The sequence below is a fragment of the Lontra canadensis genome, unplaced genomic scaffold (assembly GCF_010015895.1).
Source record: "Lontra canadensis isolate GAN:19392208 unplaced genomic scaffold, GSC_riverotter_1.0 scaffold74, whole genome shotgun sequence".
NCBI lineage: Eukaryota > Metazoa > Chordata > Mammalia > Carnivora > Mustelidae > Lontra > Lontra canadensis.
The window spans coordinates 2,928,233-2,950,562 of record NW_022631068.1 but is presented as its reverse complement, the minus strand read 5'-3'; the positions used below and the strand labels follow the sequence as shown (position 1 = coordinate 2,950,562).

The 22,330-nt window shown below is 36.7% G+C and overlaps 1 protein-coding gene and 1 pseudogene across 1 annotated transcript in view; one reads left to right on the top strand and one right to left on the bottom strand.

The window, feature by feature from the left end:
• Positions 1 to 22,330, bottom strand: part of LOC116881400 (L-lactate dehydrogenase C chain) — a 45,737-nt gene that overhangs the window by 11,128 nt on the left and 12,279 nt on the right. Inside the window, exons 4-6 of the mRNA XM_032881170.1 lie at positions 18,102 to 18,275; positions 7,240 to 7,413; positions 4,734 to 4,851 (exon numbers count right to left, since the gene is read on the bottom strand). Of these exons, the coding sequence (XP_032737061.1) occupies positions 4,734 to 4,851; positions 7,240 to 7,413; positions 18,102 to 18,275 (466 nt within the window). The remainder of the gene's footprint in view (positions 1 to 4,733; positions 4,852 to 7,239; positions 7,414 to 18,101; positions 18,276 to 22,330) is intronic.
• On the top strand, positions 20,812 to 21,010 carry LOC116881446 (annotated as a pseudogene).

The window sequence follows — 22,330 nt, the reverse complement described above, 5'->3', positions numbered from 1 at the left end:
TCACCAAAACACATGAAATAAAAACTGATAGAATTAAGGAGACAAATAGAGAGTTCTACAATAATACTTGGAGACTTCAATACCCCACTCACAATAATGGATAGAACCAGACCAAAGATAAGAAAATAGAGGACTTAAACAACACTAGATCTAATAAACAAACAGAACACCTCAACCAATAACAGCATCTACATTCTTCTCAAGTTCACATGGGATATTTTTCAGAAAAGACGATATAATATGCCACAAATTGTTTCAATAAATTAAAAAAAATAGATGTCATATACTAAATATCTTCTCTGACACAATGAGATGAAGTTAAAAATCACTAACAAAAGTAAAATTGGAAAATTCACAAATTTGTGGAAATTAACACAACCTTAAACAAAAAAGAATCAAAGAAGAAATCATAAGGAAAATTTGAAAATACTTAGAGATAAATGAAAACACAACATAACAAAAGTTATTGGACACAGTAAAAGCACTGCTCGGGGAAATTTACGGCTATGCATGCTTACCTTAAAAAAGAAAAATCTCCAATCAACAACCTAGCCTTACAACTTAAGGAACTAGAAAAAGAAGAGCAATTTAAATCCAGATCTAGCAAATGGAAGGAAATAATAAGGAATAGAGCAGATTAAAATAAAGAACGTAAAAAGTATAGAGAAAATCAATGTAATCAAAAGTTGGTTCTTTGAAAAAATCAACAAAATTGACAAAACTTTAGCTAGGAAAAAAGATGATTCAAATTATTAAAATCAAAATTGGGGCACCTGGGTGGCTCAGCCAGTTAAATGTCTGCTTTTGGCTCAGGTCATGATCTCAGAGTCCTAGAATCGAGCCCCACATCAGGCTCCCTGCTCAGCGGGGAGCCTGCTTCTCCCTCTCCCCCTGCCTGGCACTCCCCCTGCTTGTGCTCTCTCTCTTTCTCTCTCTGTCAAATAAATAAAATCTTTAAAAAAATAAATAAAAATCAAAGAGACATTATTACTGATTCTACAGAAATAAAAGGATTATTGGAAAGTACTACAAAAACTGTATGCCAATGAATTAGATAACCTGGATGAAATGGATAGACAAATTCTTAGAAACACAAAACCTAAATTTAACCTAGCAAGACTAAATCATGCATAAACAGAAGAACAGATTAAGACCTATATAACATAAGAATGTTTGTCTGTAATCAAAAATCTCCCCAAAAAGAAAAGCCCTGGACCAATCCTTTTCAAACTTTTCCAAAAAAAATTGAAGAGGAGGGAATTCTTCCTAACTGATTCAATGAAGCCAGCATCACCCTGATTCCACAGCCAGGTGAAGTCACCACAAGAAAAGAAAACTTCAGATCAATGTTTCTTATGAACACTGATGCAAAACACCTCAACAAATTACTAGCAAGCCAAATTCAGGGCATTTTCAAAGATTATACACTATAACCAAGCGAGGTTTATTCCTGAAATGGAATGTAAGAATGGTTTGATATACCAAAATTCATTAACATAATTTGACACATTAACATAATGAGAAAAAAACACATCATCATCCCATTTGATACAAAAAAATCATCTGACAAAATTCAACACCTTTTCATAACAAGAACATTTAAGAAACCAGGAATTAAGGAAACTACCTCGACATAATAAAAGCCATATATGAAAAACCTACAGTGATCACAGTCAATGGTGAAAGACTGAAAGTTTTTCCTTTAAGATCAGGAACAAGAGGGGTGCCTGGGTGGCTCAGTCATTAAGCATCTGCCTTCAGCTCAGTTCATGATCCCAGGGTCCTGGGATCGAGCCCTGCATTGGGCTCCCTGCTCAGCAGGAAGCCTGCTTCTCCCTCTCCTATTCTCCCTGCTTGTGTTCCCTCTCTCACTGTGTCTCTCTCTGTCAAATAAATAAGTAAAATCTTGGGGCGGGGGGAAGATCAGGAACAAGGCAAAAATGCCCAGTTTGCCACTTCTATTCAACACAGAATCGGAAAATCTATCCAGAGCAGTTAGACAAGAGAGAGAAATAAAAGACATCCAAATTGGAAAAAAGTAAAACTATCTCTGCTCATAGACAATGTGATCTTATATACAGATAACTCTAAAGATCACACTCTCACACACACAACACACACACACACACACACACACACACACACTGTTAGAATAAATGAACTCAGCAAAGTAACAGGATATAAAGTCAACATACAAAAATTGCATTTATATACACTAACAATGAACAATATGAAAAGAAAATTAGAAAACAATTCCACTTACAACAACATCAAAAAGAATACAATACTTAGGAATTAACAAAGGAAATGAAAGAATTGTCCAATAAAAACTACAAAATATTGCTGAAAGAAATTAAAGATGACATAAATAAACCTCAAGTGAAAATCTCAGGGAATTTCAGGAATTTCACTGAATAGCCAAAACAATCTTGAAAAGGAAGAACAAAACTGAAGGATTCACACCACCTAATTTCCAAACTTACTACAAAGCTACAGTAAACAAAACAGTGTAGTACTGGCACCAAGATAAACATATAGACCAATGAAATAGAACAGAGATCCCAAAAATAGATTTCCATAACTATGGTCAATTGATTTTCAACAAGGGTGCCAAAACCACTGAATGGGGAAAGGACGGTCTTTTCAACAAAAGATGCTGAGAAAACTAGCTATCCACATGAAGAAGAATGAAGTTGGACCCTTACCTAAGACCAAATACAAAAATTAACTCAAGATGGATAGGGTATAAATATAAGACCTAAAACCATGAAACTTTTACATGAAAACATAGGGGAAAAGCTTCACAACATTGCATTCAGCATTGCTTTCTTTGATATGATGACAAAAGCAACATAAGGAATAAAAAGGTAAATTGGATTTCGTGAAAATTTTTAAATTTTGTACATCAAAAGATACTATCAGGGGGCCTGGGTGGCTTAGTCAGTTGAGCGTCCAACCGCCGGTTTCAGCTCAGGTCATGATCTTGTGTCATGAGGTCAAGCGCCTACATAGGGCCCTGCACTAAGCAGGAAGTCTGGTTGAAGATTCTCTCCCTCTGTCCCTCCCCCCATACATCTAGATGTATGTTTTTGTAGGTTTAATATGCCAGTTTTGAATATCCAACAGTGATTTCTCAGTTCTATAACTTCTCATATGCTTGACTAGAGCATGAAGGAGAATCATGTGTGCTGTTAAAGCTGATGTATAGAGTTGGTCATTTATTTTACTTATAAATAAACCTAGTTAACTTCCGATCATCTGATCAATTTCATATTTCTTTTCATCAAATCATTTGATGAACACTTAATAATTTCTAGGTACTATTCTAAGCATTTTGCATGTACTAACTCATTTACTGTTCAAAATAACCTTCACAGGCTCTATTATTAGAGGAAAAGGATGTGCAGCATTATTTACAAGAGCCAAAACATGGAAACCACCCAAGTGCCTATCAATAGATGAATGGATAAAGATGATGTGGTGGAATATTACTCATCCATACAAAAGAGTGAAGTCTTACCATTTGCAACAAAATGGAAAACTTGGAGGGCATTATGCTAAGTGAAGTAAGACCGAGAAATACCAATACCATACAATTTCACTTATATGTGGAATATAAAAAACAAAACAAAAAACAGACTCTTAAATACAGAAAAGAAACTAGTAGTTGCCAGAGGGGAGGTGGTGGAGGGATGGGCAAAACAGATAAAAGGGATTAATAGATACAAATTTCCAGTTATGAAATAAATAAGTGATGAAGATGAAAAGTACAGCATAAAGAATGTAGGCAATAATATTGTAATAATGTTGGATGATGACAGATGGTGATGACACTTATTGTGGTGAACACTGATTAATGTATAGAATTATACATCAATCAATATCCTATGTTGTATACCTGAAACTAGTATAACACCATATGTTAATTATACTTCAATAGAAAAAAAGATGAAGAAACTGTACTTTTAATATTTTAAATAAGTTCTCAATATCATACCACTAATAAATGGTGAGACTAGGTTTCAAGCCTCAGCAACCTGGTTCCGAAATCCATGATCATAATCACTAGGCTATATTCCCTTCAAACACATATAAGTTCGTGTGAAAGGATAAGCATATTTTCCTTTTAAAAAATGACCCCCAGGGCACCTGGGTGGCTCAGTGGGTTAAAGCCTCTGCCTTCGGCTCGGGTCATGATCTCAGGGTCCTGGGATCAAGTCCCACGTTGGGCTCTCTGCTCAGCGGGTAGCCTGCTTCCCCCTCTCTCTGCCTGCCTCTCTGCCTATTTGTGATCTCTCTCTCTGTCAAACAAATAAATAAAATCTTAAAAAAATAAATAAATAAAAATAAAATAAATAAAATAAAAAATGACCCCCAAAGGGGCGCCTGGGTGGCTCAATGGGTTAAAGCCTCTGCCTTCAGCTCAGGTCATGATTCCAGGGTCCTGGGATCGAGCCCCACATTGGGCTCTCTGCTCAGTGGGGAGCCTGCTTCCTCCTCCTCTCTCTCTCTCTGCTTGCCTCTCTACTTGTGATCTCTGTCTGTCAAATAAATTTTTAAAAAAATGACCCCCAAAGAAAGCTATGCATAATTTAAGTCTGAATTTGGAGATTTTCAGAAGGTTAGAATTATTATCTCAAAAAAGGCATCGATCAAGTGCATATTTTTTGTTTGTGAAACTAATTCTCGAGACTGATTATTAAGGCACTGAGACATTTAATAAGTACTGTTACCTTTCAACAACTTGTTTATGGATATTTTTCCACTGCTCTTTGTCTGAATCAGTTCCTAATTTAGGGTCTAGAGTCTTCAGAGCAACACCAGCAACATTCACCCCACTCCATAAAGGCACTGAAAGAAATATATCTCAGAATAAATTCTTCTTTCCAGTACGGCATCAGTTCTTTGAGTTCGGTGGGTTTCTATTATAAAGTTAGGTAACTATCTTACACATATATAAAAATAAGTTTTAAATGGACAAAGGAAACAAAAACCAAAATTACAAAGTATTAGAAAAATATGTAGTAGAAGTTATTTGTAATTGTGTGGTATAGGAAGCATTTAAAGCAAGATAATGTCTGCAGAATCCACAAAGAAAAAGATGAGATAAAACATCAGAAGGAGCTTGAGGGAAAAGAGCAGTAAACACTACTCAACAGTAACAAAGAGCTGACTGGGAGTAACTGTCAACTTGGAATTTCGTATCGGTTAAACTCTCATTCAACAATGAGGTGAGACTAAAACACTTTCACATGAACAAAACTGACAAGATATACTTCCTGAAGATATACTTCAGGAAGAAAGAACTGAATCCAGGGGAAGGAGACAGATACGGGAAATAAAGGTAAGCAATACAACTGGCAAACAGGTACACAAATCCAGACAGGTGTTACACTTAAATAGTAATAACTAGTTTGGAGAGATGAAAAGAGAATGGAACCCCAAAAGTAGTTAATACTGTTGTCCCTTGAACAACACAGGTAGAACTGTGTGAGTCCCCTTATACACGAATTTTTCCTAGTAAGTATATTGGAAAATGTTTTGGAGATGTGCAACAATTTGAAAAAAACTTGTAGATGAACAAGGTATTACTATAAAGAAAAGAGCATATAATATATATAACATACTTTGATTGAATTAACTGCTTATGTTACCACTAAGGCTTCCAGTCAATGGTAGGCTATCAGTAATTAAATTTGGTGGGAGTCAAAAGTTATATACAGATTTTCAACTATGTGCGGATTGGAACCCCTAACCTCCATGTTGTTCAAGGGTCAACCGTAATTACATATGTGAGAGAACAAGGACAGTCAAACTTAATACATTCTAAGGTCTATTCTAAAGAAGAATAAACAGACTAATTATTTTGAGGTCAAGTATGAAATAGGTAACCACTTACAAAGTAAGTGTAGAATCCAAAGTAGTAGAAGAAATTAAAGAAAGTTTAACTGATTAAGTAGAAAGCAGTAAAGAGAAAAGAAACAAAAGAAAATCTCACTAAATTGAATAATAAATATATTCAAATCAATACTAATCAGAATATACTACTTTATAAAAAATAAAATTATGGATTATTAAATGTGAAACATTAAAACATACCTAGGAAAATCAACTTTAAGGACTTTGAGGAGGAAGAACTGAGTTAAGAAAATAACACAAGCAAAAAGGGTCAAATTAAGGCACTCATAAAACAAATATTTATCTAAGTCAAATCAAAAACATTTGTTTTCTAAAGTAAAACACCATGGTATGAGAAGTTCAGCTTGGGAAAAGGAAGAACAGTAATTGAGAGAGGTCATGAAAGTGTTTTCTAGTGCATTTATCAGAATGGTAATTACACAGATATGTTCACTATTTGATGATGATTTATTGAGCTATAAATTTATATTCTGTACAATTTTTCAGCATGTGTTATATATACTTAAGTGAAAAAAGTTTTAAAGTATACAGTAAATTTTATCATGATTTTAAGAAAATTTATTATATTACGACCCTCGAAGTAAAAGGAAAATAGAAGGGCTCATTAAATGTTTTGAACTAATGAATGATTAAATGAACAAATGCTCCCTATTCCCTATAAAATGGGTTTATTGACATTATGGAAAGATTTGCATGTATGCCACAATTAAAGAACACTGTAAGTAGTAGAAAGTTCTAACTATGCAGCAGATATTAAATGTTTAAGTTCAGAAAAGAAAAAGGTTGGTGTGGCCTAAGTAATAGTTTAAACCACGTATTATATAATATTACTTACATGAAAAATCTGAAATAAGTGAATCAGAAAGTAGATTAGTGGTTGCCTGGGGCGAGGGTTGGTGTGAGCACAGGAATGGGAGTTTCTTTTTGGGGTGATGAAAATGTACTGTAATTATCTTGTAGTAATGGTTGCACAACTCTTTGAATATACTAAAACCCATACACTTTAAATGGATGAATTTTATAATATGTGAATTATATCTTAATAATCTTGTTAAAAAAATCAAAGTAAGTTAAAGTTCTCCAGATATGAGAAACTCATTGACTTTAAAACAGCTATATGCTATGGGCACTATTTTATGAGAAGTAGCTAAATCCATGAACAGAAGACAAAGTATAGGAATAGAAAAAGATATACCAGGCAGTACCAACAAAATCAAAGTTATGTAGCTATATTAAAATCAGGGAAAAAATGGACTTTAAAGAAAATAAGCATGATTAGAGATAAGTATGATTACGTAATGATAACAGGTTTATACTTACCACTAGAATCACCATGTTCTCCAATAATCCAACCATGGCAGCTTGCGGGATGGACACCCAACTTCTCTCCAATTAGGTAACGGAAACGGGCAGAGTCTAGATTACAACCACTTCCAATTATACGAGTTGCAGGTAAGCCACTTAGCTTCCAGACCACATATGTCAAAATATCCACTGGGAGGAATAATTTGTTAGAAAAAAATTAATGGTAACTTCCTTCTAAAATTTTCTTTCCTAAATAGATAAATTGTCTTTTTAAACTTTTATTTTATTATTTTTCTTAAGTAGGCTCCACGCCTAGCATGGAATCTAACGTGGGGCTTGAACTCATGACCTCGAGGTCAAGACTTGAGCTGAGATCAAGAGTTGGATGCTTAACCAATTGAGCCTCCAGGCACTCCTAGATAAACTGTCTTAAAATCAAATACAGATTCATTACAGAGTCTAAAGTGAAGCAAATCAACAAATAAGGATTATCTCTCACAAAGGTGTTAAAAAGGTTAAATTATTCATGATGGAGCACCTAGGTAGCTCAGTCATTAAGCATCTGCCTTTGGTCAGGTCATGATCCCAGGGTCCAGGGATGGAGCCCCACATTGGGTTCCCTGTTTGGTAGGAAGCCTGCTTTCCCTCTCCCACTCCCCCTGCTTGTGTTCCTGCTCTCGCTGTCAAATAAATAAAAGCTTTAAAAAAATTATTCATGATAAGAATTTTAAATTAAAAAAAAAAGTCTCTTGAGATGATGTATCTGTATTAAATAAGCGGTCAATTAATTCTACCTTCTTAAGCACACCTAGATTTCGCCTCTCCCTCACCACAGCCTCATCTAATCTATCAGCATCTCCTACCTAGAAAAAGGCCACATGCATGATCAGGGCCATATGCAGATGTGAACGACAAAATTCAACATTCATTCATGAAAAAAAAAATACTTTCTGGGGTGCCTAGGTGGCTCAGCCAGCTCTGTGTTGGACTCTTGATTTCGGCTCAGGTCTTGGTCTCAGGGCCCTGGGATTGAGTGCTGTGTTGAGCCCCATTTCGGGCTTCCTGCTGAGCAAGTCTGTTCAAGATTTTCTTTTCCTCTCCCTATGCCCCACCCCCTGCTTGAGTGGGCTCTTTCTCTCTAAATAAAATCTTAAAAAAAAAAAAAAACTTTCTACAACTGTAAAACGAAGGGAATTTCATAAAAAACTCACATTAAACATCATACTCAATGATGAAAGACTGAATGCTTTCCCCACAAGAAAAACAATCAGGTAAGTATGTACCCTCTGGATATTTGGGCAAGGGTGACACATGCCACTAACACCAGAGGACGGAGATATAAATAGTATTTACTGGAGAAAATGTTAGAAGTAGAGAAATAAGGAAGCACACAGTGTGCACTAAAATCTCATTATCCCACAGCACAAGTTAGACAGGGATCCTCTGTACACAATACAGCCAAATGCAGAGGAGCCTCCTTTGGCCAGCAAGCTGGGTGTTCTCTAGAAACTCCTCCAAGAGCAAGAACAAGTCTCACCACCACACTGTTACATATCTGTAAGTTAGCTTTGGAGGGGGAAAGGAACGCTTAGTTTCCTTAAGTAACAAGAAATTTATCAAGGAGTATCTGGGTCTAGCAATAATAAGGAATATGTATTTCCAGGACCAAGGGCCACAGATGCCAGTAATGCTGATTATCAGCTTAAGGCCTTGCTGTCCCTCCATAAGCTGGCTCAATTCAGCTGATACAGCTCTCTGATAAGCTACCAAAAGGAGGAAGGAAACAAGCCTCCAGTCAGCAGATTTGTATCTCATTACTACTTACACTGACCTTTGTGCTGGGGGGGTCCTAACCAGTGGAACGAGGCAAGGAAATAAATAGGTCTTTACATTGGAAAGAAAGAATTAAACTTAATAAAACTGTTTATAGATGAGAAGATAATATAGACAAAATATCTTAAGAATTTGAACAAAATTACTAGAATTAGTAAGTGATCTTAGCAATGTTTTCAAGATACAAAGTCAATATGAAAAAAACAGTGGTATTTCTACATACTAGCAATAAGCAATGGGAAAATGAAATGTAAAGACAATTTTTTTATAATAGCATCAAAAATATGAAATGCTTAGGGATAGTTTAATACAATTTGTGTAAGACCTATATCCTGAAAACTACAAAACACTGCTAAAAGAGAATGAAGAAGACATACATACATGAAGAGATATTCCATATTCATGGACTGGAAGACTCAACAGTGTTCAGATACAATCTCCAAATTAATCTATAGATTTAACAATCCCAATTAACATGCCAGCATGTGTTTTTTATAGAAATGGATGATCTAATTATAAAATTTATGTGAAAATGATAACAACACGTAATACCCAAAGTAATTTTAGAAAAGCATAACAGAGGGAAAAAAAAAAAAGAAGAGCAAAGACGATTTACATTAACTGATTGGAAGATTACACTAGTAATCAAGATAGTGTGATAATAACAAAGGATATATATGAAGATCAATGAAAAAAATAGAGAATCTAGAAATAGACTCACATAAATGATAATTTTCAAAAAAGTTATCAAAGCAATTCAAATTAAAGACTTATTCTTAATGTTGCTAGAAAAACTAGATATCATCTTTGAAAAAAATGAATAACACCTTACATCAAACACTAAAATTAATATGAAATAAGCTGCAGTCCTAAATATAAAAGATAAAATGATAGGGGTGCCTGGGTGGCTCAGTGGGTTAAAGCCTCTGCCTTCGGCTCAGGTCATGATTCCAGGGTCCTGGGATCAAGCCCCGAATCAGGCTCTCTGCTCAGCGGGAAGCCTGCTTCCCCTCCCCTCCTCTGCCTGCCTCTCTGCCTACTTGTGATCTCTGTCCATCAAATGAATAAAATCTTTGAAAAAAAAAAGATAAAATGATAAAACTTATAGGAAATAATAAGGAGAAAATCTTCAGATTTAGGGTGGGCTAAAGACTTCTTAGCTAAAAGTCAAAAGAGTACAGGGGCACGTGGGTGTCTCAGTTGGCCAGCTCCTGATTTTGGCTCAGTTCACAAACTCAGAGCTGTGAGAGGGAGCCCTTCATAGGGCTCTGTACTCAGTGCTGAGTTTGCTTGAGAGCTTTTTCCTCTACACCCCTCCCCCTGCTCATTCTCACTCTCCCTCTCTCAAATAAATAAACAAATCTTTAAAAAATAATAATAAAAAATTAAAGTCAAAAGAGCATAAAACATAGATAAGAAACTGATAAACTGGACTTCACCAAAAGACATACTTTACTCTTTGAAAAATACCATTAGGAACACAAAAAGGCAAACTACAGACTGAAAGAAACTTATGTAATACCTGTATCTGACAAAGGGACTTGTATACAATGTATATAAGAACTCTTATAATTCAACAATTAAAGGTTGAGTTATAGGTCAAAAGAATTAAAAGTCAAAAGATATAATTTTTAAATATTAACAAAAGAGATGCACAGAGCATTCACAAAAGAAAATGTACTAATAGCTAAGGAACACAAGAAAAATGCTCAACATCTTTGATCATGAAGGGAATACAGTTAATTAAAACCATAATGATATTAGAATGACTAAAACTGAAAAGACTGACAATACCAAATGTTGTCAAGGATGTGGAGAAAGTAGAGCTCTCTTCTAGTGCTAATGGGAATGTAAAATGAACAATCACTTTGAAAAACTGTTTGGCAGCTTCTCATAGAGTTAAACATACACATACTATGTAAGCCATCCTGGTTATTTACCCAGAGAAATAATGACATACACCCATGAAAATACTTGTTCACAAATGTTTATAGCAGCTTTATTCATAATAGCCAAAAACTGGAAATAACCTAGTATCTACCAATGGATAAAGGGATATGAATGGATAAACAAAGAAAATCTTAAATTATTTGAAAGATTAATTACTCTTCAGCAGTTAAAAAAAAAGGGGGGGGCACCTGGGTGGCTCAGTGGGTTAAAGCCTCTGCCTTCGGCTCAGGTCATGATCCTAGAGTCCTGGGATCGAGCCCCGCATTGGGCTCTCTGCTCAGCAGGGAGCCTGCTTCCTCCTCTCTCTCGGCCTGCCTCTCTGCCTACTTGTGCTGTCAAATAAATGAATAAAATCTTAAAAAAAAAAAAAGGAACAGATCATTGATATACTGAGCAACATGGATGAATCCCAAAATAATCATGCTAGGTGAAGGAAACCCAACAAAAAGGATTATATTCACTAATGAATGTATGATGCCATTATATGAGATTCCAAAAAACGGAGCCAGAGGTAGAATAAGCGACAGACTGCAAAGAGGCACAAGAAAAGTTTCAGAGGTAATGGAAATGTACTTATCTTGATTATGGTGGTGGTTTCAGGAGTGATTACATCTATCAATACCCCCTGCGGAATGACATCAGCAACACAGCCAAATAAAACAAACCTTCTTACCACCCACTCCTCAAAACCAACAATCCAGTATCCACCCATGGACAAAAGTGCCTTTGTTGGATCAGTAGGATTCAGCACTATATGCCAAGGAACCCAGAAGGAGACTCACACACCCATGTGTCAGGCATGTAACAGGCACAGAGGCTTCAGTCCCAGCTGTGGACTCTGCAATGGCCCATGAGCCAATTCCAGCCCCACTTTACTGCAGTCCAGGAGCCCCTGGAAAATACCATCTTAAGACAATCCACCCAGGGATAGGACAGCCTTTCTGGAAGTTCAGGTTTCCAGCAGAGAAGAGCCAGCACACCACTGGGGCAAAATAATGAGCTTGGGTGCATTGTAGAGGGTGAGAGGAACAGTGTGACTTTACATACATCACTCCTCCCGCAAGGTGGAAGAGCCCAGTGCCAAAAGAGATAATCTTAGCACATGATTTCTCCCACAAAGGAAGTCTGAGTGTGTGAGTAAGCGTCTACCTTCACTAGCTATGCAAACTCCTGCCAAAGAAGCCCACTTTTCTCACTCCATCCAAAGTACTGAGTCCTGTGCTGCATGGCTGGGGAATGAGGAGAAGCTAAGACAGTGGCAGACAGGACTCTCAAAGGGGCGGTACGAGATACAGATCCTACTAAATGTGCCGTGGACTCCATCAAGAAGTGTGCCCTTGAGCCACTGGGAATGCCTTGGCAGTGGATCGGCTGCCAGTATGTACTGTGTGCTCGGCTCCCAGTATGTACTACTCCAATAGCAAGAGGGGACATTAGCAAATAGCTAGTGAACACAGGCAGAAAGCTGGACCAAAACTGTGGGTCAGAAAGAGACTGCAAACTACAACTTAAGCCACATCCTTGGGAAAGCAAAAGAGAGGTTGTCAGCATCTGGCCTACTGCAATGAGGGTCAAAATAAGGCGCAGAAGCTTAAGAATCCTGCCACAACAGGGTGTAAGATGTGTGAAGCAGGCATACACAGAGGTCTGAGAAAGCCTCAGAATTCCTAGCAGGGCTAACAGAAGACATTTCTGCCCTGAACTAAGTTGGTAAAGACTAGAGGAGGTTACAACTACTTCAAATGCAAAGACAGTCACACAGGACTTCAAGGAACAAAAAAATATCAGGGAAACATGACACTACCAAAGATCTCAATCATCTTCTAGTAACCAACCCCAAAGACATGGAGATCTGTGATTTAGCAAACAAAGAGTTCAAAATATCTGGTTTAAGGCAGTAAATGGGCCACAAGAAAACACAGAAATAGTTCAGGGAAATCAGGAAAACAAAAATGAGAAATTTAATGAAGAGATAGAAATCATTAAAAAAAGAACCAAATTCTAGAGTTGAAGAATACAATGAGTGAAATGAAAACTGCACTAGATAGCATCAACCACAGAATGGATCAAGAAGAAAAAATCTGGGGCGCCGGGGTGGATCAGATGTTAATCGTCTGCCTTCGACTCAGGTCATAATCCCAGGGTCCTGCTTTTCCCTCTGCCTCTCTCTCTCTCTCTGTCTCTCATGAATAAATAAATAAAATTAAAAAAAAAAAAAAAGAAGAAAGAATCTGGGTGCCTGGTGTCTCAGTGGGTTAAGTGCTACCTTTGGCTCAGGTCATTAGAGAAGAGGACCACCACACAACACAGCTCCTAGAGGGTGTTATTCCTATCCCCACTTGGGCAGTGAACAGTTTGCTCATGGGACACCTGGGTGGCTCAGTCGGTTAAACATCTGCCTTGTGCTCAAGCCCTGATGCTAGGGTCCTGGGATGGAGCTCCACATCGGGCTCCGTGCTCAGTAGGAAGCCTGTTTCTCCCTTTCTCTGCCTTATATGCTTATGCTCTCGCTCTCTCACTCTCTCTGAATGTCAAATAAATAAAATATTTTTTGAAAAAAGAAGGAAGACGGGGCGCCTGGGTGGCTCAGTGTGTTAAAGCCTCTGCCTTTGGCTCGGGTCATGATCTCAGGGTCCTGGGATCGAGCCCCATGTCGGGCTCTCTGCTCTGCAGGGAGCCTGCTTCCTCCTTTCTCTCTGCCTGCCTCTCTGCCTACCTGTGATCTCTGTCAAATAAATAAATAAATAAATAAAATCTTTAAAAAAATAAAAAAAGAAGAAAGAATCTGTTGAACTTAACAGATATATTCAGAATATTCCATCCTAAAACATCAGAATACACATTCTTTTCAAGTGCACATGGAACATTCACCAGAATAGATCATATATCAGGTCAAAAACAGGCCTCAACAAATACAAAAAGACTGAAGTCAAACCATGCACCTTTTCTGACCACAACACTGTGAAACTAAAGTCAACCACAAGAAAAAATTTGGAAAGACCACAAATACATGGAGGTTAAACAACATGCTACTAAACGATGAATGGGTCAACCAGGAAATCAAAGAAGAAGTTTTAAAACATACATGGAAACAAATGAAAATGAAAACACAATGGCCCAAAACCTTTGGGATGTAGTGAAAGCAGTCCTAAAAAGGAACTATATAGCAAGAGATGCACACCTCAAGAAGCAAGGAAAATCTCAAATAAACCACCTCACCTTACACCTAAAGGATCCAGAAAAAGAAAAAGCATAAAGCCAGCAGAAGGAAGGAATAATAAAGATTAGAGCAGAAATAAATGATATAGAAACTAAAAAAACAATAGAACAGATCAATGCAACCAGGAGCTGGTTCTTTGAAACGATTAATAAAACTGATAAACCTCTAGCCAAACATCAAAAAGAAAAGAGAAGGGATGCCTGGGTGGTCAGTTGGTTAAGCATCTGCCTTCTGCTCAGGTTGTGAGCCCAGGGTCCTAGGATCAAGTCCCACATGGGGCTCCCTACTCAGCAGGGAGCCTGTTTCTCCTTCTGCCTCCTGATCCCCCTGGTTGTGCTTTCTCCCTCCCTCCCTCTTTCCAACAAATTAAATAAAATCTTAAAAAAAAAGAAAAGAAGAAAGAAAAGAGAAAAAAAACAAGAAAATAAAATCACAAATGAGAGAGGAGAAATAACAACCAACACCACAGAAATATAAACAATTATAATAGAATATTATGAAAAACTATATGCCAACAAATTGGACAACATAGAAGGGATAAATTCCTAGAAACATATAAATTACCAAAACTGCAAGAAAAACTAGAAAACTTGAACAGATTGATAACCAGCAAAGAAACTGAATCACTAATCAAAAAACTCCCAGCAAACAAAAGTCCATGACCATATGGCTTCACAGGCAAATTCTACCAAATACTTAAAGAAGAGTTAATACCTATTCTTCTCAAATTATTCCAAAAAACAGAAAAGGAAGGAAAATTTCCAAATTCAGTCTGAGACCAGCATTACCCTGATAACAAAACCAGATAAAGACACCACTAAAAAAGTGAACTATAGGCCAATATCTCTGATGGACAGGGATGCAAAAATTCTCAATAAAATACTAGCAAACCAAATCCAACAATACATTTAAAAAATAGTTCACCACAATCAAGTGGAATTTATTCCTGGGTTGCAGGAATGGTTTAATATTCTCAAATCAATCACTGTGACACACCACATTAAAAAAGAAAGGGTAGGAGCCATATGATTCTTTCAATAGATGCAGAAAAAGCATTTCAAAAAGCATGACATCCAGTCATGAAAAAAACCCTCAACAATGTAGGTTTAGAGGGAATATACCTCAAGATAATAAAGACCATATATGAAAAAACCCACAGCTACTATCATCCTTAATGGGGAAAACCAGAGAGCTTTTCTCTACGGTCAGGAACAAGACCACTTTTATTCAACATAGTACTAGAAGTCTCAACCACAGCAATCAGACAACAAAAAGAAACAAAAGACATCCAAATCAGCAAAGAAAAAGAGAAACTTTCAGTATTTGCACATAACATGATACAATATATAGAAAACCCAAAAGAATCCACAAAAACCTGCTGGAACAGATCAATGAATTCAGTAAAGTTGCAGGATATAAAATCAACATGCAGAAATCTGTTACATTTCTATACACTAATAATGAAGCAGCAGAAAGAGAAATTTAGGAATTAATCCCATCTACAGTTGCAACAAAAATAGTAAGATAGCTAGGAATAAATCTAACCAAAGAAGTGAAAGATCAGTACTCTGAAAACTGTAAGGCACTGATGAAAGAAACTCAAGATGACACAGAGAAATGGAAAGACATGCTCATGGATTGGAAGAACAAACACTGCTAAAATGTCCATACTACCAAAGCAATTTAAATATTTAATGCAATCCCTTTCAAAATACCAACAGCATTTTTCACAGAGCTAGAACAAATAATCCTGAAATTTGTATAGAACCACAAAGACCCCAAATAGCCAAAGCAACCTTGAAAAATAAAAGCAACCCTGGAAACCTCACAGTTCTGGACTTCAAGTTATATTACAAAACCATAGTATTCAAAACAGTATGTTATTGGCACAAGAAAAAAACACATAGATCAATGGAATCAAATAGAAAACCCAGAGATAAACCCACAACTGTAAGAATATCCAATGGGAAAAAGACAGTCTCTTCAATAATATGTGAAAACTGGACAGTCACATGCAAAAGAATGAAATTGAACCACTTTCTTACACCACACACAAAAGTAAATTCAAAATAGATGAAAGACCTAAATGTGAGACAGGAAACCATTAAAGTACAAGAAGAGAGCATAGGCAGTAACCTCTCTGACATGAGCCATAGCAACTTCTTTCTAGGTATGTCTCCTAAGGCAAAGGAAACCAAATCAAAAATAAATTATTGGGACTACATCTAAATAAAAAGCTTCTGCACAGCAAAGGAAATTATCAACAAAACTAAAAGGCAACCTATGGAGTGGGAGAAGATATTTGCAAATACGTATCTGATAAAGGGTTAGTATTCAAAATATACAAAGAACTTATAAAAGTCAACCCTCTCCAAATGAATAACCCAATTAAAAAATGGGCAAAAAGACATGAATAGACATTTTTCCAAAGAAGACATACAGATGGCCAACAGATACATGGAAACATGCTCATTATTCATCATCACGGAAATGCAAATCAAAACCACAAGATATCACCTCACACCTGTCAGAAAGGCTAAAATCAAAAACATAAGAAACATCAAGTGTTGGCAAAGATGTGGAGAAAAAAGAACATTTGTGCACTGTTGGTGAGAATGCGATCTGTTGCAGCCACTGTGGAAAACAGTATGAAGGTTCCTCAAACATTAAAAACAGAAATGCCATATGATTCAATTATTCTACTACTGGCTATTTACCTGAAACAAAGAAAACACTAATTTAAAAAGATATGTGCACCCCTGTATTTTTGCAGCATTATTTACAATAGTCAAGATATGGAAGCAATGTAAGTGTCCATCAACAGACAAATGGATAAGGAAAATGTAGTATATAATGGAATATTATACAACCATAAAAAATAAGATTGTGCCATTTGAGAAAACATGGGTATTTATGGTAACTGAAATAAATCAGACTGAGAAAGAGAAATACCATATGACTCCACTCATAAGTGGAATCCATAAAAAAAAAGAATAAACAAACAAAAAGCAGAATCCGACCTATAAATACAGAGAACAAACTGATGGTTGCCAAAGGGGAGTGGAGTGAGGAGGTCGGGCAAAATGGGTTCAGGGGAGAAGGAGATCCAGGCTTCTAGTTATGGAATGAATGTGTCATGGGAATAAAAGCTGCACAAGAAGAAAAAAAAATGTAAGATATATATATATATATATATAGACATATATGTATACAATTTAATATTGTATGTGTACAATATTCAGTCATACATATTTATTATATAAATTATATAACTACAATTTAATATTCAGCTATGAGAGAGAAGGAAATCCTGCCATTTGTGACAGCAGGGACGGATCTTGAAGGCATTATGTTAAGTGAAGTTAAGTCTGACAGAGAAAGACAAATACTGTATGATGTCACTTACACGTGGCTTCTAAAATGGTCAAACTCATAAAAACAAAGAGGTGGTGGCCAGGGGCTGGGGAAGGGGGGAAATGTTTATAGTTACAGTTATAAAATGAGTAAGCTCTGAGTATCTAAGGTAGAGCATGGTGACTATAGTTGACAATACTGTATTATGTACCTGAAACCTGCAAAGAGAGTAAATCTTATATGTTTTCACCATAAAAAGGAAATGGTAATTATGTGAGGTATTGGAAGTATTAACTAATCCTACTGTGATAATCATTCTGCAATATACAAGTCTATCAAATCGTTGTATTATACACCTTACCCATTATGTCAACTGTATCTCAATAAAGCTGGAAAAATCATTATATACTTTGAATGGGTACAGTTTGTTGTACATAAACATTACTTCAGTGAAGTTGTTTTTTAAAAATAGTATGGAAAGATCATCCTTACTCAGTTAAAGGGAGGATAAAAGACTTACCTGGATTTGAAACAATAAGCATCTTACAGTCAGGACTATGCTGGACTATGGAAGGAATGATTGATTTCATGATGTTCACATTCCGTTGCACCAGGGCAAGGCGACTTTCTCCCTCCTGTTGCCGTGCACCTGCTGTCACAATAACTAATTTGGAGTTTGCAGATACTATGTAATCTAAAAAGAAACAGAAGGCAATACTTGGATCAAGAATGCCATAATTACTGTGCCTTACTTCTTTAAAAGTCTATTGTAAAACCTTGGTACTAAAGTACTCATCTATCAGGATGCCTGGGTGGCTCAGTCGGTTAAGTGTCTGCAGCTCAGGGCATGATCCCAGGTCCCTGGGATTGAGCCCTGCTTCAGCTTCCTGCTCAGCAGGGAGTCTGTTTCTCCCTCTCCTTCTACCCTCCCCCACAGTCACCCTCTCTATGACTCTCAAATAAATAAAAATCTTAAAAAAATAAAGTACTCATCTATCATAAATAAACAAATAAGGTATACATCTACCTTCATACTGGCATTTACAGATGAAAAGACTTTCCACATAGCAATGTTACATCACATAACCTGAAGGAGGCCTTGTTACTATGACTTACCAGTTGTCACTTTTTTTTTTTTAATAATAACATATCCTACCATCCCTTTTAGCCCACATTCTCATTTCTTTTTAAGGCCTGAGGCAATGCAAGTCAGCATGCTCTGGACTCTTAGAAACACTTTATGAAGCTTAGAACTCTGAGAATTTATGTCTATTTCAAGATTCTAAGAATGAGTATGTATTTACTTCTATGATAAGGGACTACATTTGAGATCACAAAGTAGTTCTTGATCCTCACAGAAGGTATAAACTACTTTCTAGGTCTAATGACCAGTCATACAACTGTTTGACCTATTAAATCTAATGATAATATGATATGATGCTCACTATCCCATAGTGGACTTTTAAAAAAGCATTATATACCTTGAACTCATGACCCTGAGGTCAAGAGTTGCATGCTCTTCAAACTGAGCCAGCCAGGTGCCCCTGGGCTCCTTTTAAAAAAGGAAATCTGCTGACTTTTAAAGACATATTCTATCTCCATTTATGGCCATTTCTTATTTTTCCAATCCAAAACAGAAGATAATTTATAAGCCATAAACATTTTAATATTTTCCTGTCTCAGCAAAGATTTTAACTAGAAAGATAAACTTAGAAAGATGGCATGCCTTAGCCTGACATGTTTCAAACATTCTCTAGGAAATTCTCTCTCCTTTGTATCAAGTAAAAGACCTACAGGAGAAAGTCCTTTTCTTTCTGCACAGTTAACTAATTCTTGTTCAAAGACCTTGCTTGACTCAAATTCACCTTCTATAAAGTCTTATCTAACCATAGAAATCAAAAGTAATCTCTCAATCTCTCTCTTTCCCCATCCCTCTTTCCCCTCCTCTTACCCCCTAAACTCTGCGGAGTCATTTCTCCGCAGTTCAGATTATTTGAAATATTACAATGTCCAACAAATACAATTAAACTTTCTACCAAAGTAAAAGATCAAGTCTTTTCATCATCTGCCTCCAAATGATATTACTAGCTTTGTGTCTTAATTTTATGTCAGATTTTCCAGGTCCCCTGATTCTGCTAATGCCATCATCTCTTCACCTGTTATTTTCCTTTGTAAATATAACTCAAACCTCCAAGACACAGCAAATCATAATGATCTGGAGCAAAGGCTCTAAGGTCCAACTGCCTGACTCTGCCACTTCTTGCTGTGTTACTGACCCTCGACAAGTACTTTGCCTGCTCCTCTGACCCTTATATCCTCATCTGCCAGACTGAGCTAAAAACAGTTTTATATGGTTCTTAAAAATGATTCAGCATTGGGGCGCCTGGGTGGCTTAGTCATTAAGAATCTGCCTTTGGCTCGGGGCATGATCCCAGGGTCCTGAGATCGAGCCCCAAATCGGGCTCCCTGCTCAGCAGGAAGCCTGCTTCTCCCTCTTCCACTCCCCCTTGCTTGTGTTCCCTCTCTTACTGCCTCTCTCTGTCAAATAAATAAATAAAATCTTAAAAAACAAAAAGGGGCACCTGGGTGGCTCAGTGGGTTAAGCCTCCGCCTTCAGCTCAGGTCATGATCTTGGGGTCCTGGAATCAAGCCCTGCATTGGGCTCTCTGCTCAGTGGGGAGTCTGCTTCCCCCCTCTCTTTCTCTGCCTGCCTCTGCCTACTTCTGATCTCTGTTAAATAAATAAATAAAATCTTAAAAAAAAAAAAAACTTTCACCAAAAATTATAAAAAAAAAAAAGAAAGAAAGAAAGAAAGAAAGAAACCTCCCTTAAAAAAAAAAAAGATATCAAGACAGGCATATATCAACTACAGCTTCAAAATGCCAATATATACCAGAGAAAAGAATTGACTGAGATGGGTATTAAGGAGGGCAAGAAGCCTGCTTCTCCCTCTCCCACTCCCCCTGCTTGTGGTCCCTCTCTTGCTGGGTCTCTCTCTCTGTCAAATAAATAAATAAAATCTTAAAAAAAAAAAAAAAAAGAGGGGCGTCTGGGTGGCTCAGTCGTTAAGTGTCTGCCTTCAACTCAGGTCATGATCCTGAGATCCTAGGATCGAGCCCACACGGGGCTCCTTGCTTCGCGGGGAGCCTGATTCTCCCTCTGCCTCTTCCCCTGCTTGTGCTTTCTCTCTCTCTCTCAAATACATTTTACTGGGCAATCAGGCCATCACCATGGTGAAGCTGAGCAAAGAGGCCAAGCAAACAGAGGCTGGGGCAGCTCTTCAAAGATGGCCAATATGCCACCCACTGGGACTTTAGTCCTCCCATGATTTACCGGGGATTTTAGAGATGTACAGATCCTGGAAAGCCTGAACCAACTGCTTTGAACCTACTTTGGGGATACTATTCAGTTATCTGGATTTGGAAGTAAGCAATAGACAGGAGCAACATGAAAGGCATGCACACTAGCTGGGATAAGAGATGGGACCTCATTCAGCCACTCACCAGTTGGATGGAACAGGCTTCTTACCACCCAGATGCATCTGTGGCAGAATGGAACTTCTACGGAATTATTTATGAAAGGCTGCATCAAATAGGTGTTTTTAATAATCTTATAAAAATGTCTATTTTGGGACCTTTCAATTTCTAAATGAATTTTAGAATGAATTTAGTGTCTATAGAACATAGAGCATTTTGAGATTTTGACTATGGTTGCGTATCATCTATAATCAAGAGAAGAATGGACATCTTACAAATAGACTTCCATATGCAAGGCCTATCTATTTATGTATTTAATATCATTCAACGAGGTTGTCTTCTTTTCTGAATAAAAGCTCTATAGATATCTTGTTAGATTTATTTCCATGTACTTCCTATTTTTGATAATGTAAAAAATAGCTTTAAATTCTTCTGCTTGTTTTTGACATATATACATACAATTAAGTTTTTATTAATAACTTTATGTCAACCATCCTCACTAAACTTTTAGCTCTATATGTTGTCTCTTTTCTTATGTTTTTTTCCTTTACCTTCTTTTTGATTCACTAGGTATGTTTTTCTAATTTTACTACTTCCCTCTTACTAATTTAGAGGTTACACTGTTTCTATTCTTTTAAAGATTATCACAGTAGTTACAATATGCATATTTAAGTTATCAAAGTCCAAAGGTAATCATCACCTTTCCATCTTCCCTAATGACTGAGGAACTCAGAACACTACTTCATTCCCCATTACCACATTTCACACCCAGATTTATATGCTATATTTTAAAACTTTTTAATCCTATATTATATGGTCTTATACAATTTGTATTTATTTAGATTTGTCCTCAATTTTACCATTTTCTGTGCTCTTCACATTTTTTCTTGCATTTCAGACCTTGTATCTAAGATCACTCTTCTTTTGCCTTATGTATATATTTTTGCATTTTTAATTTTTTAAATTTTTAATTAAATATTTTTTTATTTAAGCTCAATTTAATTAATATATACTGTATTATCAGTTTCAGAGGTAGAATCTGGTGATTCATCAGTTGCATACAACACCCAGTGCTAATTACCTCAAGTGCCCTCCTTAATGCCCATCACCGAATTACCCCATTCCCCCACCCACCTCCCCTCCAGCAATCCTTAGTTCGTTTCCCATAATTACCAAGTCTCTCTGGCTTGCCTCCCTTTCTGTTTTCAACTTAAAATTTTATTTTTCCTTCCCTTCCCCTATGTTCATCTGTTTTGTTTCTTAAATCCCACAT